Source organism: Manihot esculenta, chromosome 15 (assembly GCF_001659605.2).
Source record: "Manihot esculenta cultivar AM560-2 chromosome 15, M.esculenta_v8, whole genome shotgun sequence".
Classification (NCBI taxonomy): domain Eukaryota; kingdom Viridiplantae; phylum Streptophyta; class Magnoliopsida; order Malpighiales; family Euphorbiaceae; genus Manihot; species Manihot esculenta.
The window spans coordinates 20,446,070-20,465,377 of record NC_035175.2 but is presented as its reverse complement, the minus strand read 5'-3'; the positions used below and the strand labels follow the sequence as shown (position 1 = coordinate 20,465,377).

The following is a 19,308-nucleotide window of genomic DNA, read 5'->3' as shown; positions in this document are numbered from 1 at the left end:
TTTTTAATATAATATTTATATCATAATAATAAGATAACATGAATTTAGATCTTGTGCTCCATTTTTTTCAAGATGATTTATTTATATATTTTTATTTCTAGCCTACTTTATTTAATAGACTTTTTATGAACCCACAAAATAAAATTTTTTAATTTAAAAAATAATTTAATAATATGAATTATTTAATTTTCAATAGAGATTTATTATTTTAACTTACTAGTTTTTTAAACTATGAAAAATACAAGTAAATTTATTTTTTGTATGGATAAAAGAAGTCATTTTTATAATCCATTTAGCTCCAACAATAGCTTAAACTCTGAGGTCTTGTATATATTAAAAAAAAAAATCAATATCTAAGACATTACTAAATCTTGTAAATTTTTATTTCCTGTAAATATGATATTTGGATATATTTGCAAACCTGAGTATGAAAACCAGACTCCATTGATTATTTTTTTCTTTTACAATTTGATCTCAAAATTTCATAATTTTGAAAATAAAAATATGCCAAAAACAAAATTCATTAGTAGATATCTGTGTCTGGGAAGCATTGTAAATCGAGAGAATTTGGAGTTGAGACCATCAATCATGCAATTATTGTATACAAATAAATAAAAAATAAAAGCCGTTTTACATTACGAGAAAGGGCAAATGTTTCGATTAAAGAGAACTTTAGAAAATGGGCAAATACTTTAATTTTGGAGCACAAAGCAATCTTTTAAGAAACAAAAAATAATTTAAAAAACAAAAACCCAATCCAACGAAAAGACAATAGATGAATAGTATAATCTTACAAGAAGCCGCTATCAATCACGTACGATACTAGAACCTTTCTTGGACTCCGTTACATTTTCTCTTTTTTACCTTTTTTTTTCTTCCTTGAAACGAGAAATCTATCCAAGAGGATTCTTATCCTTTACAAAATATGATTAAACAAAGGCACAAGGATTTACCACAAAGCCAAAAGTTCAAATTCTTCTCAAAGTTTTTCTTCTGATCCTTGCAAAACCCATGAATCCTAGATGACGATTCTTAAGTCTAGCGTATGCTTGGGTGATAAATCAAGGGACAATAACCAAAATTTATAGAAAAGTAATCATCACTCCACAAATTCCAAAAATTTCTGCTAAGAATATACACCAGGTTCAGGTTCTGGTTGATATCTGATACTTGTCTTGCACATAGTTCGAAGGCTTTCAGTGATTCAGGTTCTACCTGGTGGTTGACGAGACTGAGATGCTCTCCTGAAATAAACATACAAAAGAAGATGATACTATGACAGAGAGACAACTAAATACGGATTAGAAAAACACTTGAATGATGATACAGTGACTTCATCAAAGCAAATAAAATAATATTTTATGCAACCGACAGAATACAAAAATATAATACTGGGTTGGTTACTATTACAAAACTATTTTTATATTCCAACTTGATTTCCTTCTTTTTTTATGTCAATTTTGAATAAAAAACTTTCATTGGGTATTGTGAGAAAGCTTAATATTTTTTATTAAAGCTTTATATTTTTTATTCCTTTGTTTAATGCATATTGCATTACTGGGAGCGAAATCATCCCAGAACCCTTGAGAATTGCTATACATATGCATTACGATCATAGGTCTTGGCAGAAGTCTTTTTATTCAATACTAAACTAAACTACTAAGATAGGAAAGGGGTTTGAGATCTAAAAAAGAAGAAAAAAAAAAGGTTGAAAATTTTATTGAAGCTTATGTAGGAGGGGGAGAAAAGAAGTTATGTATGTTCCCTCCATAAATATAAAGTGGTCAAGTTCTTTCCCCAATGTCTTTCCTATTTCCTCATAAAAATAAGAGAAAGATAGGTAGTTAAAGAAGCTTTTGTTAAAGAGCATCAGCTTCCATGCACTTCAAGTATGAGCTTATGATCTCTTTTACATGTCCAGAAATCATATTCTATTAAAAGAATAGATAAGTATGTTTCTCCTCTTCAACTGACATTCGCATAGTCTGTGAGGGATAAATTTTCCTTCTCTTTTTTATTCATAATGAGTAGAGCAATACAGCCATGGTAAAAACTGAAGATAAGGAGATGGGTTGTATTTACAGCACAAATTTCATTAGCCAATTATTACAATTACAAGTTCACATACAATTGTAGAAAAAATCTTTTAAAGTGGCTTGAAAAGTATATGCTTAGATAAAATACCATTATGTGAATGTGAAGTAGAGGAATACAAGTACCTGTTGTGAATGGGATCAGGTCCATTTGGCACTCTTCTCTTGCTCACATAATTGAGATCCAAGTCCTTGTGATGATGATATCTTCCTCTTCCAATCAAAATCGAATGCTCAAAAGTTTCAGTTGAAACAACTTGAGCTCTTCTTGTTATTCTTATAGCATGGTTAGCCAGAATTCCAACACATAAGAACCAAAGAACCCCCAAAAACACAATAGCTCCAAATAGAACCCTCAACGCCCTTCTGCCACTCCCCATGTGCTTATCCTCCCTTTGTACTAACTACTTTTCAACAAAGAATAACTGCTCACAACTCAGAATGTAGAATAATGGAGAAATCAAGAAAACCATGTTGTTTTCGAGTGGAAGAATGGAGTTCTTGACAGTAGGCAGCAGAAAAAAAGAGGAAGGGGAAGCAAACTGAGGCAAGAGAAGTATTTTATTGGTCCTTAACTTGGCGGGTAAGAGGTGAGCAGCTGTATTTAAAAGAATGTGGAGCAAAACTCTGAGTGTGTGTATGAGTGAGTGAAAGAGAAAGAGAAAGAGAGAGAGACAATAAATGTTACACTAAGTTTCTTTATATGTTGAATGGGTCCAGGCAAGCTCCGCCTCTTTGCTTTGTGTTGTGCATTTTTCCATGCAGCGACAAAGGGGACCTCACTCTCCTCTAACTCTTATGTCTCCTTGGCATAAAAGATATATATAGGGTCTGGTGCCTCTCCAGAACAATGAGGATGAAGTACCTATTACTGTTCTAATCCAACGCATGATAGTAATTACTCAAACACATGGTTAGTGCGCCCACTCTCTCTCTCTCACTCACTCTCCATATGACATATTATTACAACTACAAATAAAAAGAACAAGTAAATTACCATATAAAAAAAGGTTCTTGTCTAAAGATACATACACATGCATAAGATAGTGTGTGTGTGTGTGTGTGTGTGTGTGTGTGTGTGTGTGTGTGAGAGAGAGAGAGAGAGAGAGAGAGAGGGCTGTTTGGAAATAACTATATCTATATATCTAGACATGGTTTTTTTTTCCCCCACAAGTCTGTCTTGTCAACTTTAAGGAACCTAATTTTCAAAAAGTCTCCTTGTCACAGTATCTAGATAGACAGCATCAAACACTATAACTTCAGAAATATCAAACATTCTTCATCTTATTTGCAAAGACATAATCTTTAATCCAGCATTATTCAAAGAATTGTAGTTCAATGATTCTAGTGGGGCAATGCTTTCAATCATGTGGAGAAGGTGAGGTCCACTAAATGTTGCAGCTCTTTCTTCACCTGCTGCTTTCATATATTCTAATTGATCCTGGCCTGACAATTTTCTCTCTTTTTCATTCAATAAGTTGAATTATGTGGCTCCTACATATACTGTGATAAATAGTTAATAAAAATGTAAAAGAGGATATGAAGGGATGATGAAAAAGACAGCGAAAAACAAGGTTAACAATAAAAAGACTCCAAAGTGTGTCTCATAATAATGCAGGAATCCAACTGAAAAATATTGTATCAACAGCATTTAAAAAGAAGTTTTGACATCACTTCTGAGTTAAATGTTTCCCTGTCGAAATCAAAGTTTAGAGAGAGCAAAGCAAGCAGTAACAGAATCCAAGTATTTTGAAACAAGAACTACAACCCAAACCGTTTCAAAAACTATAACCCAAACCTAAAACGACAAGGTTAAAACTAACGTGAATATCACAAACTTGCTTAGATGTGAGACAATGAGTAGGTCATCCATAACTGTATTTTCTCAACTAAGAATGTACAAACACAATTTCTTCTGCTTTTCTTACTTCATTAAGTGTGTGGATATATATATATATATATATATATATAATTCAAAGAAGTATGCATGTGGCATGCAAGGACATTATGAGACCAAAAAGAATGATCCTAAAATCGAATAGATGAAAGAGAAAAGAAAGAGAAATTAAAAGAAATAAAAAAAGCAACTGAAATAAAGTATACTGTTTACAAACTTAGAGAGAGAGAGAGAGAGAGAGTATGTAACTCAGACTGAGGGATTGATACCATAAATGATAAATTATTCCTCTCTTATACCTGCATATCACAAGGTGGAAGAATCTGCACCTCAGTAAAGCAAAACAGCAAAATAAATCTATAGAAAACCTAGTCAAAATTCATTTCACTATCAAATAAGATTCTGAGCTTTAAACAAAGATTTGATGTCAACTGTACAGATGAAATCCTTCCAGGTTTTCTTGTTCATCAGCAACCATAATAGAAAAGTGAAAGGCTTTCTCCTACAAACTCAATATGATGCAAGGACAAAGGCAACCGACATGGCATGCTACGTTCAATTATGTGCCTCTTTTTCATAATATGCCATGCCCATAACATTTTCTTTCTTGCATAAACAAAAATTATTATGAAAAACCTGTGGAGTTTGCAATGTGTCTCAGGCATGTGTTGGATCTTTTTTTCCCTTTCAAACTTCTTTTTTGGCCATGCTATGGTGTGTTGAGCATGCATATGTTTCTACTGAATGTCCAACATAGCATGCCCCATTAAAAGCATGGCAGACCTTCATAGACTCAAGATATCTATCGAAGCAGCCCTCCTTATGTGGGAATATCAAGATTCTCTTCCCTTTTCTAGGATTCTTACCATGGACACTGACCTTAAATATGTACCTTTCTAATTAAAGCACCAGCAAAAGCAATGATAAGTGATATACATAGTGTTTCCAGGCACTGTTGTTTGCTTTATGCCACAAACAAACAGACTGGAGGTACATGGTTCCTAGCATCAGAGATTACAACATGGACAGTCACTTGGAATGCCTTTGAGGCTTTGACCCCCTTTAGCGATAGAGAAGGTGGTCATACCTAATCATCTCTCAGCATAAAATGGATTTAAAAACCTTCTTCTAAAAAGAAAAAAAAAACTAAAAATCAAGTTTCAACAGGTAAACAAAATTCCAAGTGCCTGAAATGTGAAGCTATTGATCAGACCATGCTAGTTCTCTTTTCAAGGTATAAGAATGTCATTAATCAATGGAAGAATTTAAATAGCATGGTTTTCTCTCAGAAGTCTGAATACAATTACTGACAAATCAAATTGGGGATGCATTATTGTAATTAAATATTAGCAATGTTATAACCAACCAGAGAACAGAGTAGAGGATAAGGGGTTCAATCAAAAGTGACCCTGGATGAACCAGATCAAAATTAACATATTATATTGTACGCAGAAAATAAATAATTTCAAATTAGTAGTATGACTAACATTAGCTTCTTTAGAGGGCTTGATAAGAAATACGCCAGTTCCTGGACAGAAGTGATCCTGCTTGCAAAACTTTGTACTTTTTGGCAGGTTTACTAATTCACTATAAAACTGCGGTGTTTAACCAGTTTTTGACCAGGGTGTGACATCCCATTCTCAATAGATACCCAACCAGTAACCTACACAGTTCCTAATTAACCACTCAAACCAGCCTGCCTAGTACAATAAGCAGATAGTATCATAGTAATTAAGCATTTATGAAAACTCAGAAACTGGATATATGTATATATATAAGAAATAACCAAGTTATAAGTGAAGAGGAGGACAAGAATAAGTTGGTATATAAATTATAAATACTCTGCTTGATGCATAAAAAATAATGATAATAAAGTATAGCTGTGTGCATGGTGCACTTATAAGCTACAATTAGCAAGAGAAGCAAATAGCCAACCAATACCAATACTCATATTTGACCTCAACAGCTGGTAGTGATAGAATATGAATTGAAATCATTCATTTAAATATAGAATTAGTTTAGGTCCTTACAATTATGAAACATCAGCTTGATACACCAAGGCTTTTTCTAAATATTATCAAAAAAAATTAAGCAGTCCATTCTAACAAAATAATGGATACATGAACCTGTGAAATAGAACAGAAAACAATATTAGAGGGGCAATAATATGCACAAAAGAAATCAAAATTACACCACATACAGGGCGTTACCTAAGAACCACTAAAGATGGTTTCATGTGGTCTTCTGTAGACAAGGATGAATACTGCAACCTATATTGACAGCATATATGAAAATGCAAAACCATTTTAAGCATCACTTATACTATTCACGTCCAGCTTGTAGACTCAAACTTCTCCAGCCATTTAAATTGGCTTTTCTGACTTTCTTCTTCTGAGCCCACTTGGGTCCATAAATTGCTAAATGTGTCCGACCAAATCTTCTATCAGTTATCTGCTCTTTCACCATCATCATAATAATAGAGAATTAACAAAAGTGTAAGAAAGTTAATATCATACACATGCGCATACATATCACAAACTACTGGTTATCTAAAATCTAAATAGAAATACCTTTCCCAGTTAATATCATACACATTCACATGCATATCACAAACTACTGGTTATCTAAAATCTAAATAGAAATATTGTTCTCAGTATGTAGAGTAAATTCAATGTAGAAAGTAATGCCTAGCTCCTCACCACATACCACCTTGCTAGCCAGTCTCAACTTCAGATATAATGCTTGGCCAAAAGATTACACAGTAATCTATATCTATATATATATATATAGATATATAAAGCTGGGTTCTAAAATAGGCTATGGAAAAGTTGACTAGTGGCATATTTAAGTTCATGTAGTTATGCCAAGTGGCACTCTTAAACTTGTATATTTGTACCAAATGGCACATATAATATGTTTTATTTTTATTTTTATTTTCAAATTATTTTTTCATATTTAATAATATTACTAATTAATATGTTCATAATAAATGAAATTTATTATCTTTATTATTAAAATTTATATATGATTTTTTAATTTCCTATCATTACTATTAGTACGTGACTTTTTAATTTCCTACAACTTTTTTAACTTTATTATTATGATTTGTATAAGGCTTTTTAATTTCCTATCATTACTATTAGTATGTGACTTTTTAATTTCCTATCATTACTATTAGCACGTGACTTTTTAATTTTCTACAGCTTTTTTAATATAATACATTAATCACAATAAAATAAAAATTTTAACATATATTTTATTTTTATTTTTAATAATAAATAAATTGTAAAAAAATTATAACCAACATTATTAATTAATTGATGCCGTATATTTTCCGCCTCTTATGTGAATAATAACAAATATACGTATGCCAAGTGATACAAATTTATAATTTTTTATACATTTTTAATTTTTTCTATATAAAATAATATATATATATATATATTAAATAAAATTTATTATTTGTATGACTTTTTGATTTCCTACTCTTTGATGTAATAAGTACAAGTTATTATATTGATTGTTACTAACCTTTTGATTTCCTACTACCTTTTAATATAATATATTATTATATTGTAATAAAAGTTTTATGGTATTTTATTATTAAAAAAATTTATTGTATTTTTTATTTTAATAATAAATAAAATGATAAAAATATATTTATAAAAATTAGGTAACTATCATATAAAAAGATATTTAGACAATAAAATAAATTATAAAAAATATAAAAATATATACATATAAGTCTATAACAAAATATTATGTAAAAAATTTTTACTATCTCACAATAGCGTTAGTTTATTGATTTGATCATTTTTTTAAATTTTATCTAATATAATCTAATTAATAAATATATATTTGTGTTCCTCTAATGTGAATAATTATATAAAATAAATATATATAATCGATTAAAATTATAATAAAAAAAATATTAATTGTGATAAAGTATAAAACAATTAAAGAATTAATAGAACTAATTGCACAAAATATTATCAAACTAAAATTTTATTCTATTCAAATAACTTATACAAAAAATAAATAGACATAAATAATTAAAATTTAATAAAAAGTAAAATAGTGTTTTTAATACAATCAAATGTTACAAACTTTGAACAACCAAGTTATTAAACCTGAATTATTATAATTTATTACATTAAATAATTTTAGTCTATTCATTTTTTATAAAAATGTAACCTTCATATATCCATTATATATAATACCCACTGGCACAATCTTCATTTCATATAATTCTTCACACAATTCTATCTCCTCTATTTTCAAATTTTTCTTATTGTTCTCTTGGCATCTAGCATGAGATGGATGGCTACACAATTCTGTCCGGCCTACTCAATCCTCTTAGATAGATAGAAGTTGAACGAGAATCATTCAAATATTGAAATTATTTGATTCAAATGATTCTCCTCCACCGCCACTACCACTGCTGTGACCGCTATCCGCCGCTATTAAAACTTAAGTAAACTTTATTTTTTCTAAAAATATAGTTCTTTGAACAGAATTTGTTATTGGATATTAATAATATTTGATAGTAAGTACTAAAACTTTTAATTTATTTGATACAAAGAAATTTGCTTATATATGACTTGTACTTGATTAACATTTGAGGTGTTTAAATTTCTTACTCTAGAATTGAAAATCATGTATATTAGTTGGCTTTCTAATTATTCTTTACAATTATCCTTTTTATTTTATGGCAATAGATTGCATATTCAACCAATAGTTTTTCTTATATTATTTTGAATCCCAAAAAATAAAATAATATATTATGAAAAATAATATATTATGATCTATTCTACACCGATCAATAATTTCACGTTCGAAATCTATATTTTGCACTGCTTAATAAGTGGTGTGAATTCATACAAAAAATATATTATTTTAGAAAATAATTTTATATTATTCCATACAACAGTAATATACAATATTTTAATACCCACACAATGTCCGGACAAACGACTAGTCCATATATATATATATGGGGTCTAAAATAGGCTATGGAGAGGTTGACAAATAGCATGCTCAAGTATATGTAGTTATAGCAAGTGGGGCACTCTTAAAATTATCTATTTGCACCAAGTAGCACACATAATATATTCGGATTTATTTGTAATATATGACGGGCTTTGTTGTTTGTTATATTATTTAAATATTAATAATATTTACTGGGTTAGGCTATGGAGAGGTTGACAAGTGGCATGTTTAGGTTCATATAGTTATACCAAATGGCACTCTTAAACTTGTATAATTGTGCCAAGTGGCACACATAATATATTTTATTTTTATTTTTATTTTTAAGTTATATTTTCATATTAGTAATATTACTAATTAATATGTCCATAATAAATGAAATTTATTATCTTTATTATTATAATTTATATATGATTTTTTAATTTTCTACCACTACTATTAGTATGTGACTTTTTAATTTCCTATCATTATTATTAGTATGTGACTTTTTAATTTTCTATAATTTTTTAATATAATATATTAATCACAATAAAATAAAAATTTTAACATATATATTTTATTTTTATTTTTAGTAATAAATAAATTACAAAAAAAATTATAACCAATATTATTAATTAATTGATACTGCATGTTTCCAACTCTCAGGTGAATAATAACAAATATATGAGAGATTGCCAAGTCCACGATTAACCTTATATAATTATGTCATATGGCATAAATTTATAATTTTTTCATACATTTATAATTTTATTTTTATATAAAATCATAATTAATATATATGTTAAATACAATTTATTACTTTTATCATCATTATTAATGTATGACTTTTTGATTTCCTACTTTTTGATATAATAGGTACAATTTATTATATTGATTGTTACTAATCTTTTGATTTCCTACTACTTTTTAATATAATATATTATTGATATTGTAATAAAAAAATTTATTGGATTTTATTATTAAAAAAATTATTGTATTTTTTTATTTTAATAATAAATATAATGTTAAAAGCATATTTATAAAAATTGAGTAACTACTATATAAAAAAATATTTAGATAATAAAAATAAATCACTGTCACACACACATATATATATGGAGAAGTTGATAAGTAGCACGCATAGATTGATGTAGTTATGCCAAGTGTCATTCTTAAACTTCTATATCTGTGTAAGTGACACACTTAATATGTTTTATTTTTATTTTTATTTTCAAGCTACATTTTCATATTTAATAATGTTACTAAATAATATGTCCATAATAAATGAAATTTATTATCTTTACTATTACAATTTATGTATGACTTTTTAATTTCTTACTATTAGTATGTGACCTTCTAATTTCCTACAATTTTTTTAATATATTATATTAATCACAATAAAATAAAAACTTTAATATAATAAAATAAAAACTTTAATATATATATATATATTATTTTTATTTTTAGTAATAAATAAACTGCAAAAAAATTATAACCAACATTATTAATTAATTGATACTACATGTATTCCATTTCTTATGTGAATAATATCAAATATATGAGAGATTGCAAAATGCACAATTAACCCTACATAATTTTGTCATATGGTATAAATTTATAATTTTTTATACATTTTCAATTTTCTATCTATATAAAATAATAATTAATATATTTGTTATACGCAATTTATTATTTTATCATCACTATTAATATCTAACCTTTTGATATTATAAGTACAGTCTATTATATTAATTGTTACTAACCTTTTGATTTCCTACTACTTTTTAACATAATATATTATTGATATTGTAATAAAAGTTTTATTATTAAAAAAATTATTCTATTTTTTACTTTTAATAATAAATATAATGTTAAAATATATTTATAAAAATTGGATAACTACCGTATAAAAAGATGTTTAAATAATAAAAATAAATCAGTCAAATATATATATATATATATATAAGTCCATAACAAAATATTATGTAAAAAAATTTTACTATCTCACAATAGTGTTAGTTTATTGATTTGACAATTTTTTGAAATCATATCTAATATAATCTAATTAACAAATGTGATATATTTTTATTCCTCTAATATAAATAATTATATAGAATAAATATATATAATCGATTAAAATTATTATAAAAAATATGAATCGTAATAAAGCATAAACAATTAAAGAACTAATAGAACTAATTGCATAAAATATTATCAAATTAAAACTTTATTCAATTCAAATAACTTATAAAAAAATAAATAGACATAAATAATTAAAATATAATAAAAAGTAAAATAGTGTTTGTAATACTCTAAATCATGTGTTACAGACCTTGAACAACAAAGTTATTAAATCTGAATTATTATAATGTACTTTATTAATAATTGTGATAATTTTATTCTCTTCATTTTCTACAAAGATGTAACCTCTATATGTCCATTCTATATAAAACCCACTAGCACAATCTCCTTCACACGACTCTATCTCTTTAATTTTCAATTGGTTCATATTTTAAATTTTTTTTCTTATTATTCTCTTTGTATCTAGTATGAAATGCGTGGCTGTACAACTCTTGTCAGTCAATTCAATCATCTTGAATAAATAGAAGTTGGATGAGAGTTATTCATACATTGAGATATCATTAATATATGATAGTAAATACTAAAATTTTTTAATTTTCTTTTATATAATTAAATTTGTTGATGCATGATTTTGTACTTGAATAATATTTGAGATCTTTAAATTTCTTACTCTAGAATTGAAAAACATGCATATTAGTTGGATTTCTAATTCTCCTCTATAATTATCTTCTTTGTTTTATGGCAATAGATTGCATATAAAATATTTTAATACCCGTAAAACGTGCGGACAAACGACTAGTATACTTAATAAAGCTAGTTTTATAGCAATTGGAAGGAGTGGCACAATGGGACATTACCCCTAATCCTTTAGAATGGCAAGAGGAATAATAAAAAGAAATTAAGAGGCTAGCTTTCAATGCTTTTAAACCTAACAATATAAATATCATACACAGTTTAATGCACGAAGACATGTGGTTGTGAGACATACCTTTGCAAGGCATCCACACGAATCCATCATTTCAGTTCTTAGAGGATACTCCACCACCTAGACCATGAAATTTCAGAATGAAAAATTGCAGAAAAACTCAACCATGTATGATAACTTATGTAATCGACACTTACGATAAATGTATCTTCTCCAACTAGGGTTGATTTTGAAATTTGATCCATTAGTATCCCATAGTCAACTTCCATATACGGAGGTGTGACACTAATGAAATCAAATTTTCTATGCCTTCCTACACCACAACAACAACGTTATAATCTCAAACTAAATGATTCGGGCTGGTCAGCTGTAAGCTTTCTACAGGCAACAATTTCCTTTTTCTTTCAACCCAATGTTGCAGTGAGGTCATTATTTACTAACCTGTAGATTAACAGATTTACCACTTTTCAATTACGTAAATCTCACTTTTCCGCCTGGTCAGGCTGTTGTTTATGCTTGTAAGTAGGATTGTGCACGATTTTTGGGGTTTCAAATCAAACAAAAAAACCTGTACCGAACCGTACCGAATCAAACTTATTTAGCTATTTGCTCCTGATTCTGATTTTGATTCTTTGTCAAGAACCATTACCGAGTAACCAACTTTATATTTATATTTTCAATAATTTTAGTAATATTATGGTTCTATTATATAGTTTTAATAACATATTCTACATCTCATATAATTCCAATATAATATTATAAATTATATCACCAAAATTTTATGATTCTATTTAAAGAATTCAAATCTTAATTTTATAAATTATTAAATAATACAGTAGAAAATCATAAATAAATAAGGGCATAAATAACATATTTATTTGCGAGTTTTTTGAAACTTAATAAAAGTTTAGTTCAATGCGTGTGTATACATATATACTCCCTCCCTTTGATTATTTTTATATGTAATATTATTTAACTGCTTTTATACATTCAGTTATCTGTATAATTTAAATATGACTCTCTCTTAATTATTAAATAGTTATTAACAATATTATGGAATAACTATATACTCAGTTGTTATCAAGGTGAGAGGCGACACTAAAGCGACAGGATCCCCTATTCCATTAGGCGAGAGGTGGGGAGACAAAAAAGGCGACAAAGCTAAAATTTTGTTATATATATATATATATATATAAACACTTCAATGAACACCTATATTCAAAGGAAAAAATACACAAGTCAAATGAATATTATTTGCAGCAACAGAAGAAGAGAGAAAAATATAATAAAAAGGAAAAGAAAAAAGAGGATTTGCTGCTGGTGCAAGGTTCAGCAAAAAGAGGAGAGAATGAGAAAGAAGGGAAAAAGGAGAAGAGGAGAGAAAAATTAGGAAAAGAAAAGACATGTTATGCAGGACCAACAGAGAGAGAAGAGAGGAAAAGAAGAAGAAGAAGAGAGAGAGAGAGACGAAGATAGACATACCTGGTTGATGGTATTAGGAGCAAGAAAGAGTAAGAAATTTGCATTTTGGTTGTTGTGGAAGTGTTATTTGCTGTTTGAAAGAGATGGAGAGAGACTAGGGTTTCTCTTTTGTTGTTTTGCTCAAGTGAGGAGTCGCCTCTGGTGTCTCTTGCCTGGCACAGGCATCGCCTTTGTGCAGAGTGCCTTGCCTCAGTTTGGTTTCATAGGGAATTCTCTTAGGAGTTTATTTATCCTCTCTAGTGTTGATAACTAAATAGTAATCCTAATGGGATAGGGCACTGCGATGTAATATACCATTATTTACACTGTTCTAAGCAATGCTCTTTCTATAATGATTTTGAGCAGGAAATAATGATCTAATTTGTTACCATTATTGATCATACCCTGTAATCCCACCTGTGTTATGATGATTTTGCTGTAATGAAAGATATATGTATCTAGGTTATGTTAGGAGGCTAAAACAGCACAAATTCTTTCTCCCAAAATCATCTGTCCCAAACGAATCAAACATACAAAAGGACATGACCAGCCTTCCATCTTAATGAATATGTACTCCCTGTCAAGTTATGAAAATGATAACCCTGAATAATTCTCCTATTTGTTTTAATAGATTATCAATGTTTGGTATTTAAGAAGTGAGAGTTTCTACTGATCTAAGCATATTAAGATTATAGTAATATTACCATTAGCAAGCAGAACATGCATAATCAGAACTCATTACTTAATTGACGCTTTTGTATTGAACCAGATTTAGAATGAAACAAAAAGACATGGATGATTCTTGAGGGAGCTTAATGATATTTTAATTATTCCCACTATCAGGGGACCTTGAGGCTAATATGACATTTAGACTGTGTGGCACCTAGATTTCCCCAAATCGCCAGCCAAAATCATCCAAGCTTAGAGGTGTGCAATCATCTCAATCTCATCCAACACGGACATCTCTCAGGAGAGACAATGTTACCTCTTATTGCATACAACTGCGAGCATCTTTGAGTACTGCCAAATGTAGCCAATACTCCACAATTCCTTCCTTAATACCATAATATATAACCCTATGTATAAAACTCGGGAATAAGAATAAACACAGAGAGCTTCTCGGACTCAACTTCTTTTCTGTGGAGAAACCAAACTCATCTAGCTGGAAAAAATGCTTGTTTCTAATCTATTGAAATAGGGATCTCATGAAGTTGTCTTTCTCTTCTATTGGCCTCAGGATGATTTAGTTCTGTTCAGCTTTTACTTTACAAATTTTTAATTATTTATTTCGGTTCAGTTCAAATTGAAAGGAAAATTTTCAGTAAAATTGAAATCAAACATTAGTAAAGCAGTGTTTAGTTACTAAGTTGTATATGAATTAAAAATTCTCACCTCATCATTTATTTTCTGCAGATTCCATCTTCCCAAAAATCAAAATCCCTAGTTCCCTTCCTTCCATCTCACAATTCTCCCTCTCCTTTCATTCACAAGATCATGACTCCCTCCATTCCCGAATAGCTGTTTGCCTATTTCTTCCTCCTCATTCAGTAGCAGTCTATTTGAAGCTCCCTCAAACCAAAACCACTCAAACCTAAGACCACAACTCCACCTCCACACGCCCTTGACATTCAAATACCATTGAAGCTAGAAGCCCTCTGTTTGTGTTGATGTTGTTCTCTCCTGGTCTCCTTCTTGAAGCTCTATTCTCTATATAGCCTCCCAAATGCCATCCATCGGTTGCTCTGTTTACCGGGTTCACCCCAATTGTCTGAGCCTGGGTAACATTTGTTTGGCATGTTTCTTCTTGATAATGACCATCATATTAATAATTGGTAGCTCTATTTGATTTGATTATCTAAAAATTGTAGTTGTGTTTGCTTTGATTTGAAGATTTCACTTATGTTTACTTCAATCTATTTGTTATCACCTTTTTTTTTCATAATTTTTCACTCTGTACTGGATTTTCATTTCTGTTTGCTCTTTGGATTTTAAGAGTAGAACTTCATTAATGTATGGGATATTTTATTTTTATGCTGTTCCTGTTCTTTTTTAGGCATGCCATTTCCACGTTATTATTTCATTGTGGGATCTTTTCTCTTTGGTTGCTTTGTTGCTTTAATATAACCGGTTGAATTGAATCACATAAAAAGTCCAAACTAATTGAACCAAAAAGAACTGTTCACTTCAGTTTATAAGTTTGAAAATTTTGGTTATTTTGGCTTGGTCAGTTAAAATTAAACTGATTGAATGCTCACCTCTAATATTTCCCCCTATAATGTATTACAAGGAACTTTGATCCTCTAACAGGAGGAGATCTCATAATGTTTAAGCCTCTTTCACACACACCCCTTGAGCTATTCAATATTTATGAAACTACCTGCCATGCCATGCTACCTTCTCATTGCCTCCATCATACATCCATTGGCCTATGCCTTGGCCCTACCCACATGGGTTATAGTTCCCCTTGCAACATTCTCTCCCACTTCGACTAATCTATGTCCTCATGGATTAAACCTCAACAACCCTTGTTGCCTCTACACACACTCAAACCCTTTCATTATTTCTTCTATATTCTTATACCTTATTAAACTTTCATATCATATTCTTCTCTTTTTCCTTTTTTTTGCATTCTTCCCCACTTTGACTGTTTTGTTTTCAGCAACATTACATCTTTTACTCATGCGAACGTGTGTGTCTTTAGATAGAGAGTGAGAAAGAGAGAGAAAGCACATGCCTAAAAATTGTTCTGCCCGTTCTAGAAAGTTTTCAACTCGAACCGTATGTATAACTGAAACATCAAGAAACCCAGTTGACTCCAAATTTGGTTGTAGAACATTTGAAACAACCCAGGGATCCATCTCAACAAAATGCACCTGGGAATTGAAAATACATGCAATAAGACCTCAATGAAATATAAAAAATTAGTAGCAAGGGCAGTAATGTTATCAAATTGAAGATTTTCCTGGGACTAGAAGTATTACATTTAAACTCTAGCCTTCATAGTTCTAATTACATCAGGGGATATGTGAGAAAAGTTAGTAAAAATACCTCAGAACATCCTCGGCTAATAGCTTCAATACCAACAGATCCTGTGCCACTGTACAAGTCTAACCAGCAGCCTGGCCTTAAGGATGCAGGACAGCCACCAGCTGCCTATGGAAAACCAAGAAAATTATTGATAGGAACATACTAATCGATCAGAAAAGAAAGAAGGGAAGACACAGAGCAAAATTTTCACATTTAATTGACAACCAAATACCAATATCAGACATCAATGCACACTGATCTGAACATAGAACCACCAAAAAGACATACATTCTTATAATATGGAATGACAGAAATTTACGCACAACTAGTACCTGCAAGATATCAAAAGCAGAACCTTTTACGACTTCCATCATTGGCCGCACATCCATTCCTGCTGGCGAAAGCAATTTCTTCCTTTTAGCCTTTCCTCCAAGCACCTAAAATTGCCAACATGTTGTTCTTCATTAATCATTGCACTTAACTTTCTATGCAAATAAAAACCATGTTACTTGATTGTGTTAAGGCCACAAAAGCAGACTTCAGAGCCAAACAGAAAAGCAACCAGCCTATCTATGATTTAGAAATATGTTAACATCCCCATTCAGTCCAATACCATGAATAAGGTCACCATGGCACATGGCAGAGATTGTTTTGAAGATAATAGAAGTTGTTACCTCAAATACTAGTAAGAATATGTAATGAGCCCATTAACAATGATGGGAATCATAACCTCACATGCTATGTATAAATGCAATCTTCCATCAGACTTATGAACTTGCCGCGATATAATATCTCCCATCACCATCAGTTTATCAGTAACAAGGAAAAGCCCCAATCATTTGGGCACACTTCAATCAATTCCTAGCATTTTTAAAATCTGAAAGACCAGAGTTTGTGTGCTGCTTGAAACACTTATCTTCAATCATTCTACTAAAATATGCACAAACTTAAGGAATCTGTTATAGATGCCTTCATTAGAAAGATGTATCAGTGGCACAAAAGGAACTGCAGCACTAATTGGATTCTTGGCAAGGAAGGATTTGATAGATTGCAAATCAATAGGAGTTTACCATGTCATTCGTCATTGTAATTCCTCTTATAAAAAGAGACGTTTTGCATCAATAAAATACAAGCAATTACAATCCAATAATTCTGGGACTTGAGACTCTCTCCTCCAACCAGTCTTGAGGCAGACAGCTCCCTCTAAAGAGCTTCATTTTGCAGCAATCATAGGTACATCAAGAAGAGGCCAAACAGGAACAAGGGCCAACCCCGTGAGACCATCCCTTACTCAGAACTTAAAAAAAATCCAATGAAAGTGCTCTAGATTCAATCTTCACTTCTCAAACATTCTATTATATCAGCATTGGAGCAAACATAAGTGCCAAATAATTCTTAATTTCTTTTCCCCAAAAAGAGCAACATTTTTTTTGTCAAAATCAAAAAGTGCCATAAGTCAAGTGGACCTCAAGCAAAAATGCAAACCTGAAGCAAAGTATGCGTGGTCCTTGGTGCCTTAGCCTCCTCTTCAGGGATTTGTTTTCCTCTTCCTCTCTTTTGCATTTCCTTTTTCCTTATAGACTATAAGAAGACCAATCCAAACCCAAGGAATTCAGAAGTTAAAATCAAACCACAAAGTAAGGCTTAATTCAATTGCAAAATGAACGAAAAGAAGAATTACAAAATCTCAAAACCTTTCATCACCGACAGCTCCTAATTAATTTTTCGCTTTCGAATTATCAAAAACAATATAAAACATACACACGCACACGCAAAAAATTTTCCTTTCTTTTCTCAATATTCTCGGAAAACAACCATAAAATTAGAGAAAGAAATAGAGAGAGAGAGTGAGACAGAGAGAGAACCTTAGAAGAGGGTTCTGATAAAAATTCATTAGGATCAAGACCGTATCGTTCGAATAACGCTTTCTTATCTCCCCTAATCAATCCACTTCCTGATTCTGTAGAAATCACAACAACTCTAGCCTTGATTGAAGTACCAATGAAAAAATAAACAAAAGAAAAACAGTTAAATTAAAGAGAAAATATGCGGATACTAACTCTGAGAGCAGACGACAATGGTTGAAAGGCGAATGGCAGAGTTGCAGGAAACGTTGAAGAGAGGGAGAATGGAAGAAGAAGAGGCAAGACAGGAGTTGGTGTTGACGCGTAGTGTAGAGGAAATTGGTGACGCTGAAATTGCCATTGTTAGAGCCTCAAGCTTTTTTAGTTTGTTGAGGCTTGAAGCCTGGAACCAGGAAGCTGGAAGCGAACAGAGGAGACCGGCGAGCGAAGTCCGAAAATAAACTTTATTTTTTAAAATTTTAATTTGATTATTTCATCAAGAAATCAAAAATTAATCCAACCGAAAATATCTGGGCTTTTTATTTATTTATTTTTTTTTAGTTTAAAAAAAAAATCAAACCGAGGAGGAGATGGAAGGAAATGGTGCGAGCATGGACGGATAATGGATTAATTTTAAGGTGGCATTTGGTTTAATTTTTTCCAAACAGTTGATTTATTTATTTCATACATGACGTTGCTCGAACTAAAATTATAATGTGGCCGAATTGAAATTGTGTTATGATTGATTAGACCTGCAAAATAGAGAAAGTGAGATGGTTGGCACGTAGTAAGGAATTGCTTAGAGTTAAGAGTATTGGTGTGAGAAAAAAGTGTACCTTTTGACTCTGTGATCGTTTTCTTTTATATTGTAAGAATGTGGAGATAAATCTAGTATTTTCTGATAATCCGGTGATGATATGGCCAGCATGTTGGGATCTTCACTGGCTAATTGATCGGGAATTCCGTGAACGCAGGCGTAAAAGGGATTTGCTGAATTGTAACTGTTTAGCTGTA

General features: G+C 30.4%; 2 protein-coding genes across 2 annotated transcripts; both read right to left on the bottom strand.

The window, feature by feature from the left end:
• Positions 1-772: 772 nt before the first annotated feature.
• Positions 773-4,046, bottom strand: LOC122721915 (CLAVATA3/ESR (CLE)-related protein 25). The gene is made up of 2 exons (XM_043951027.1): positions 2,220-4,046; positions 773-1,244 (listed from the first exon to the last, which is right to left on the bottom strand). The coding sequence occupies exons 1-2, from the start codon at positions 2,471-2,473 to the stop codon at positions 1,205-1,207; spliced, it is 294 nt and encodes a 97-aa protein (XP_043806962.1). The 5' UTR covers positions 2,474-4,046; the 3' UTR covers positions 773-1,204.
• A 1,917-nt stretch (positions 4,047-5,963) lies between these two features.
• Positions 5,964-18,793, bottom strand: LOC110601553 (putative rRNA methyltransferase YlbH). The gene is made up of 10 exons (XM_021738727.2): positions 18,511-18,793; positions 18,316-18,410; positions 17,936-18,031; positions 16,783-16,887; positions 16,472-16,576; positions 16,158-16,296; positions 12,160-12,275; positions 12,026-12,082; positions 6,201-6,441; positions 5,964-6,116 (listed from the first exon to the last, which is right to left on the bottom strand). The coding sequence occupies exons 1-9, from the start codon at positions 18,653-18,655 to the stop codon at positions 6,313-6,315; spliced, it is 987 nt and encodes a 328-aa protein (XP_021594419.1). The 5' UTR covers positions 18,656-18,793; the 3' UTR covers positions 5,964-6,116; positions 6,201-6,312.
• Between the last annotated feature and the right edge of the window lie 515 nt (positions 18,794-19,308).